Source organism: Diadema setosum, chromosome 19 (genome assembly GCF_964275005.1).
Source record: "Diadema setosum chromosome 19, eeDiaSeto1, whole genome shotgun sequence".
NCBI classification, from domain to species: Eukaryota; Metazoa; Echinodermata; class Echinoidea; order Diadematoida; family Diadematidae; genus Diadema; species Diadema setosum.
In genome coordinates this window covers 23,334,133-23,342,908 of record NC_092703.1, presented here as the reverse complement: position 1 = coordinate 23,342,908, position 8,776 = coordinate 23,334,133, and the positions used below count along the sequence as shown (strand labels likewise).

Sequence of the window (8,776 nt, the reverse complement as noted above, 5' to 3'; positions counted from 1 at the left end):
ATCCAAGTGTAACGCACTTTAGTTTCTGTGCCACGGTGGACGGTAAGCTAAGTCTGAATTGACTCATATGTTACTGTGTGTGTGTATGTAGTCTAGTCGCCTTGTTGGAGTTTTGCCTTGCTCGTGTTTCAGAATGTTCAGTATTTTTTTTTTTTATTTTTTTTTTAGGACCAACATGATTGGTAACTAAATGTAGCCTAAGCCCTAAGGATACCTAGCGCAAGCTTCTATACTCTTTGGTAGGTTATACCTACCTAGATTAGGTGTAGTCTCTCCTTTTCTAGCTACTACTTAACTTAAGATCTGCAGTTTTAATGTTTTTACACTTACTACTTAGTCTAAATAGCTGTGTTGTTTGCCCCCCGTGCCCGGCAGTGAAAATGGTTTCAGATGTGGAATAAAATGGAAATATTGATGTGGAATATAACTCAAATAATCAACTTTTGGTTTTTAAATAGGCAATGAGACAAACTATCACTTCTTCAGTGATCTGAATGTGTACACTATCTTTCCTGATCTGCGCTTCGGAAAGACAGCTACATTGTACATCCACATAACCTCGGAAGTGATAGTTTGTCCCATCACCTTCACCTACGTTGATTATTTGCTTAATATCATTAAGGTGAGCTTTCTGGCAAACACACTCCATCCCTGAAGAAAAAATAGAGAGATACATAAATATGCATTAAGTACAAGTACAATGTACATTGCACTGCAGTGCACTCCTGTTATAACGAACATGACTATATAACGAAATTCTGGTAACAGTGAAGTAGGATTTCAGGCCCCAACATTATCCATTCTATTGTTTACGTGTTTATTTGTTTGGTTAAAACAAAATTTTGATATAATGAAAGAAAACTGCTGGTCCCGAGGACTTCGTTATAATGGGAGTCGACTGTACTTTGGAAATTCTGAATGCACAATCAATTTTTCAATGGGCTGGGATTACACTGATGTCACTTTGTTGTTGCCCATCAAAAAGACAAAATGAACACAAAGAAAATGTAAAGAAACAAACAATCTTAGCACTCCTTTTGATTTCCAGTAATTCACATCCCATCTGGAATGGCAGTGGGTATCAGAAAAGCGTTCAGCTTTGAATCAAACAATTTTCCTGACTGCCTTGACACATACAATGTAGATCACAGACCATCTTCAAAAATGGAATGTGACAGAAAAATTGGACCTCTAACCATCAATCCACCTGTGAATACATTTCAAGAGTCGATATTGCTGTATTGTATAGAATAAAATCCCATTTTCTTTGCTCACTTTTCCACTAATAATTTATATTCTTTCTGGTCAGTTTATTCTGTCTTTATTTGTTACAAACTCAAAAAGCTGCATCACTTCGGTGATCCCTCGCATTTATCCCCAAGTTGAATTATCCTTCGGGTTTATGCCAGGTTCAAGTGTGTGCGTGTGTGTCACACACAAACACACTGCTATAGCTTCTGACCACCCGAGCATTGAGAATTAAGGGTTTCTGGGACGAACACTGCACTAGGGCTTTCTATAGCTCAGTCGGTAGAGCACCGGTCTAGCAATCCGGAGGTCTCGGGTTCGAATCCCGATGGAATCCCATTTTCTTTGCTCACTTTTCCACTAATAATTTATATTCTTTCTGGTCAGTTTATTCTGTCTTTATTTGTTACAAACTCAAAAAGCTGCATCACTTCGGTGATCCCTCGCATTTATCCCCAAGTTGAATTATCCTTCGGGTTTATGCCAGGTTCAAGTGTGTGCGTGTGTGTCACACACAAACACACTGCTATAGCTTCTGACCACCCGAGCATTGAGAATTAAGGGTTTCTGGGACGAACACTGCACTAGGGCTTTCTATAGCTCAGTCGGTAGAGCACCGGTCTAGCAATCCGGAGGTCTCGGGTTCGAATCCCGATGGAATCCCATTTTCTTTGCTCACTTTTCCACTAATAATTTATATTCTTTCTGGTCAGTTTATTCTGTCTTTATTTGTTACAAACTCAAAAAGCTGCATCACTTCGGTGATCCCTCGCATTTATCCCCAAGTTGAATTATCCTTCGGGTTTATGCCAGGTTCAAGTGTGTGCGTGTGTGTCACACACAAACACACTGCTATAGCTTCTGACCACCCGAGCATTGAGAATTAAGGGTTTCTGGGACGAACACTGCACTAGGGCTTTCTATAGCTCAGTCGGTAGAGCACCGGTCTAGCAATCCGGAGGTCTCGGGTTCGAATCCCGATGGAATCCCATTTTCTTTGCTCACTTTTCCACTAATAAAATCTTGTTAAAAATAAAACCCTTCAGGTCTTGTTCTCTTTCCCTTTATCTCTTGATACCAGCTCAAAGCAGACGCAGACCTTGACCAGGGCATTGAACGTCCCGTTGGTCAGCCGCTGCTGGAATGTCATGGGTCCTTCTTGCTCATTGGCCACTTCCTGTGATGCTGCCGGCCCCTCCCACTCCTTGTTCTGGTCCTCCCTGATCATGATGGGGTGGCCGATGGACTGGCGGAAGAGTCGTGCCACTTCGAAGGCCTTTTGTTTTGCATTCTTCACAGCATTCATACAGGCTTGCCTCCTACACAGGAAAGAAATGATACAATGGCGATGAAAATTCACAAATTTCTGTAAAAGTGACAATTTTCAAGCGATGCAAAACCAGCGCAAATATAAGAGCATGCAAATTTTGTTTGCTTGTGATAACTAATACTAGTTCTGCAGAATTTAAAATACATGTATGTGAAAGGCACCTCTATCCGGTCAGGTGCAGAAAATTACTTAATTGAAAATATCCAATTTTACAGATTATTACAACATAAGATTATGCATTGCTACTCTTATTGTAATGACAGGGGGTGTGTTTATAAACATGATTTATCTTTGAGCTACAAATGTGTATAGAGTTATCAAAACTGCTTTCATGACATCACTAGAAACATTGGTTTACATCTTTTCAGGAAATACATAACTACCCGATGTAAATCAATTGCTGTTTGTGTGGTGCTCCTGTGACCTATGATGGCATTGGCAGTGTAGCTAATGTTCAAACAGATTTAAGTCTTTTGATGTCACAATATTCCATCTTGATGAAGCTCTGAAAGTGAAAATGTAGGTCTGGCACATCAAGCACTTACATGTACATCGCCAACACAAATAGTGGAGCTCAGCAGACTGCTTTTGCCAACTGACCCAACACTACCTACCAGAATTATGTCATAATTTTGTGTTACGACATCAAAATTATGACGTCTGCTACATATTTTACACCATATGATTTCAAGTTCAGGATTATTGCAGCTGCTAGAAATAGTACTGAGATAGCACTAGCATCATCACTAATGCATGGAACTTGAAATCATCAGGGTACCAGTGCAATGGATAAATTATGGCATTTACAATGCATAATGTAAAATGTACCTAACATGGTCTTGACTGTTGGATGCATGGTAGAAGTGGGGCAGAGACACCATCACCGAGTCATCCAACTTCTCCACCAGGTAGTTGCACACCTCCTGGCATTTGATGAGGTCAACGAAGACGACAACGACTTCCGTTTCCACGTGGTACAGACCTTCTGCCCGCCTGATTGATCGTGAAATGGTGACATCACCTTCCTTGAGTGTAAAAGTATTGGGAGATTGGTCATAATAGCTTTGAATAAAAATTGTTATTAGAATGATGAGGAGTAGGGCTTGAATCAGAAGCATTAAAACAATCAGTTGAAAATCTTTTAGTTTTATAGCAGTTTCAAAGAACAGACACAATGTACCATCTACAGAAAATCACCCTGTTTGATTACTGCGACCAGCTCGAACATTTGACCGAAAGATTGGTCTGTAGCTGGTCGTCGGGGATATGTTCCACGAATAATGCGTCTGGCTTGAGAGTAATAACATGAAAAAAAAAAAAAATAAAAGACTCCTCCGGACAGATGGATCTTTCTGTCTACCCGAACATGAACTAGATCTATGCTAAATGAAGGAGTACCCCGGCCCGGGGTTACCTGTCTGAGTGACTGTAGTGTACAGTCTGTAACCGTGTAGAGGGATCAGCATGCAGCAGTGTAACCAAGCACATAAAATAGTCACAATACTAAATTCTAAAACATCGCCGGTTCTTGTTGAGGAACGGATGGGTGCCTCATATGGGCAACATTCAACACTCCTAAAAACAATTACCAAATATATCCTACCTTGTATGATGTACATGATCATGATTAACGTTACCATGGTTTAATATACCAGGTACTTAAAACAGGGAGAAACGCTCAATGAAATGGTGAAAGATCTCCATGGGTTCATGCAAAATACACAGCAGACCTCTGCCACTGCACTGACTAAAAGTGTGTGGCACCCAACAAAAGAGATTGTATTTCTTTGGTGCATGATCAGATGATGGCACCTCCAAAGTTGCTATATATATTGAGTAACCCTGATGACAAAGAACATGAATGCATGAGTCAGATCTAATTACCTTCACATTGTGCGTATGGAGGGTTTGAATAACGTAATCCACCCGCCTAGAAACACTGTTTTTAGCATCGGCGACAGTTTCTTTCTGACTTCTCACAACAACGCTAACACGCACACGGTTCGGTGCGGCGAACGCCTCTCCGACAGCCCAAACTTGAATTTGGCGCGACTTGCTTGACGAATCGAATGCGGCAGACACTTCTGTTTCCTCTACATTTCTGCATTTTTCCGACGGCGACAAGTATGAAGCGTACACATGTGACGACTTTATTGCCATGTTTTACACGAACTTCGACAAAGATACTAGTATTATATCCAAGTCAAAGATCTCACAGCAGGGGTCAGAGTATATTCGGTGCAACCAAGCTAAATCATGGATCCGCTCGTACGTGTACATACAAATGTACGCTGTATACATTTCTCACAGCTAGCTAACGTATTGTACCGTATTACAAATCGGCGCGGGTGCGCCGCGGCCCCCTCGCGCCCTGATCGATAGTGGGCACCAAAGAGCGTACATCATCCAACCCTCTTTGGTGGGCACCAGTGGGCACTGTACTACGAGCAGCGCAGTACGAACTTCCGGGTGGGGGGGGGGGGGGGGGGCCGGGGGGGGGGGGGGTTCATAAAGCTGTTCGTAAAGTTACGAACGACTTCCGAGCGACTGGTGATTAGTTCTTGTGGCTGAAAAAGCCGTGCATGCCGATGGACAAACACGACTGTAGAATACGCATTTGTCTGTAATATCCGCGACTGTGTTCTCCACCGAGAAAACTCGCCTCTTGATTCCACCTGTTGTTGCTAAGTGACAGTGATATAATTTTTCATCATCATCATTTTTAGAGCAAAATCCCATTCTACGCATTATCAAGGCAGAATTCATCAATGTTCGGTTGGCCCCTGCATATAGGGGTGTTGGACAGTGTCAGAGAAGAAGAAATATTAGACATTTTGCATGGATCCATAAACATATAGTTTCATCCGAAAGTTTGTTTGTTTGTTTGTTTGTTTTTTTTTTTTTTGGGGGGGGGTGAGGACTGGCTCTGCCTCTACAACTTTGTGAAATACAATGTATACTCCATTCACAAAAAGTAATTTTTATTCTGATCACACATAAGCAATGCATTTTGCCACAAATATTGTATACAAGTGTACTGTTCTGTGAAGCAGAAGGAAATCCTGCTGTATCTGTTTACACGGAGATCAGCAGGATCATTAAAAAATCTAGCCACTTTCTCTGAATGGTGCCTCTTTATTTCTCTTCTCTTTCCTCTTCACTTCTTATGTACACTGTAGGCCTATTTCTATGCACTGATGAACATAATCTATATGAACTTGATGTTCCTTTCAAACTTTTTTGGTGATTTTATTTCACCACAACACGTCTATTTTCTATTAAAAAAGAAAAGAGAAAAAATCTGAATAAATTTCAGAGCCACATGTTCTACACACACAGTCATGCAATCACAATAAACTGCCGCAACCCATCACAGAGACACATCTACACACAAACACATTAACACATACACCGCACCCAAATACGCACGTTTATATGTATGGTATACTTTTATTCCATCTCTCCCTCTCTCTCTCTCTTCTTCCCCTCTCTTTCTTATGTATCAATATATGAAGAGTTTGTTTGCAAAAACCGATAAGTCCATATTTGTCAAATGGAGATATTTGCGATTAAAGGTCAAGAAAAATAAAGAGAATAATAAGAAAAATTTTGCTTCTTTTGTCCATAACTTCAAAAATGTACCTTTATATGTAGTGACCAATATATCATTTAAAAGGTATTATTTTGTACTTTATGACAGAGACCGTACTTCAAAATCTTCAAAAATAGACTTATCGGTTTTTGCAAACAAACTCTTCATATTTTCTTGTTCATCACAGACTGATTTGATGTACAGTGTATTATGATTGTGCATTATTCTATTTCACTTCTCAGTTCTATCACATATCAATGGTATGATCAAATATAGATTGCTTTTGTCAACTCATTGTTTTCCAATTTTCAAGATGTGATTGGTAAATCATATGTACCAATCCCACAATCTCATAATTTAAGCACGCAAGAGGCAGGTTGTCTCTCATCAAAATGAAATCATGGATATTACCTATGAAACTGAAATTTTAGATTATGTACGGTAGTATTCAAAAATTGATTTGTGACTGAGTAAATAAGTACATGTACAAAACCTCCCCCCCCCCCCATATATTATGCGATGTCATGCAATGTTATTGTGAATTCTTGCATGGGTATGGCTAGGCCTACTACTTACGTGTATATAACATTACATGTACTCTGTCATACACCAATCTGGGCCCCATTTCATAAAAGTTGATATGATAGCAACTCTTGCTGAAATGGCAACTTCCCATAGCAACAGCCAATCAGGAAGCTGGATTCTTGTCACTACCATGACTATTGCCATTCTAGCAAGAGTTGCTATCATATCAAGTTTTTATGAAATGGGGCCCTGGACTATATCATTGGTTGAGGATAATAAGGGCATTAAGTTGCCACTAAAGCCATAATGTTCAAGGCACCTTAATGCCTTATCATTCTCACCCCAATATATAAGCTCTCAAAATGAATTATCAGCCACAACACACATCTATGTCACTTCAGCCTTCAGCCATGATGAATTCGTTCTATGAATGGTGATTAGGCATCTGTTGTGAATTATAATCTAATATATATGCTGTCCAGTGCAGTTTATTCCATTTATTCAGCATTCTTTATAGTCTGAATGATCAATGTAACATGAAGCTTGATTCCATTTCTAAATGTTTTTGTTCATACAAAATAACCACAATCATTTCTTTACATGGATTAATAACAGAAAAGGACTGACACAACCTTTGTGTGGTTTCCGTCAAGGGTGAAAAGCAAAACTTTTTCTCAAAATTGATGAAATTCCTCCAAGTTGTTTTTATTGAAACCAATTGACAAATTCTTTTCTCAAGGCTGGTACATATACTAAAACACTGATCAATTCTGTGCTTATTTACACCGATGTAGAGCGATTTGTCAATCAGTTGCAATAAAACTTTTTTTTTTATCTTTGAGTACAGAAGTCCTGACAGAAAAAACAAAAAATGATGCCCGAGGCCTGATTCTCTATTGGAGGCAAAGTTAAAAACATGACTTTAACACAAGGCACAAGGTTGCCTACAGTAACAAATGAAAATCAGGGTCATCTTCAAGAGCAATTAGGAAGATAATTGATTATATATCACATGCATCTCACTACATGAAAACATTTCCCAAATCAGTGAGGGGCTTTGTTGTTCTCTTCTCAGGATAAATGAAAATAAAGTTTTTGTAAAACCTGCAGAATAGGGGAAACTTGGTAACTCTGCGACCGATGAGATATGTTTGAATTCTCCAGACGTGTAGTATCCAATATGAAGTTGCATGTTTCAGTCCAATGAAATCTTCAGCAGGGCAATGAATTGATGGTAAACTTTGAAACCATCTGTCTTTGTAAACATATCATGGACTATATAATGAGCAATATCTTCCCTTCTTTATCTTTTTGTTCATCTTTCATGACAAAAAGAAATGGAGTAAGTTTCTGAAAACATACCATGATTACAGCAAATCTAAGGCAGACATGATACAATAAAACAAACACACCTACAGTACAGTAGGTCCCATCATCACCTTGTATGTATTAAGGGAAAAGAGAAGCACAAAATAACTTTAGATTAATCAATGAAAAAGCAAATAATCTGTACATAGAGTGTCATGATCTTTAGTAGACAAAATTTTTGTGACAACTGAATATATTTGACAAAGCAGATGAGCAAACCATTAAAAACTATTATTTTAGGCAATTTCCTGCAGGTGCAAAACATGTTGTTTTTGCATTCTGGTAGGTTCGCCATCCGTGAGCCACAAGCCCAAGATATTACAGTGGACTCCCGTTATAACGAAGTCCTGGGGACCGACAGTTTTCTTTCGTTACATCAAAATTTCGTTATAACCAAACAAATAAACGATAGAAATACATAGAGTGGATAATGTTGCGGCCTGAATTTTTACTTCATTGTAACTGGACTTTCATTATAACCATGTTCGTTATAACAGGAGTGCACTGTACACTAGAACAATCACAAAACACTTTAAAACATAATGTAGGCTGGCAACTGACAAAATATTGAACATATCGGGGGGGGGGGGGGGCAAACAGAAGAAGAACCCTTTGAAAATAAGGTTGCTGGTAGAATCAAATCATCCTTTATGATCAGCTATATCTGTTTGCAAACATACCATTTTAAATGTTTGTGTCAGTCCAACAATACA

General features: G+C 39.2%; 1 protein-coding gene across 1 annotated transcript; it reads right to left on the bottom strand.

Annotated features, from left to right (window-relative positions):
- Positions 1 to 2,268: 2,268 nt before the first annotated feature.
- On the bottom strand, positions 2,269 to 4,741 carry LOC140243081 (interleukin-1 receptor-associated kinase 1-binding protein 1-like). The gene is made up of 3 exons (XM_072322817.1): positions 4,463 to 4,741; positions 3,407 to 3,603; positions 2,269 to 2,567 (listed from the first exon to the last, which is right to left on the bottom strand). The coding sequence occupies exons 1-3, from the start codon at positions 4,736 to 4,738 to the stop codon at positions 2,291 to 2,293; spliced, it is 750 nt and encodes a 249-aa protein (XP_072178918.1). The 5' UTR covers positions 4,739 to 4,741; the 3' UTR covers positions 2,269 to 2,290.
- Positions 4,742 to 8,776: the final 4,035 nt, after the last annotated feature.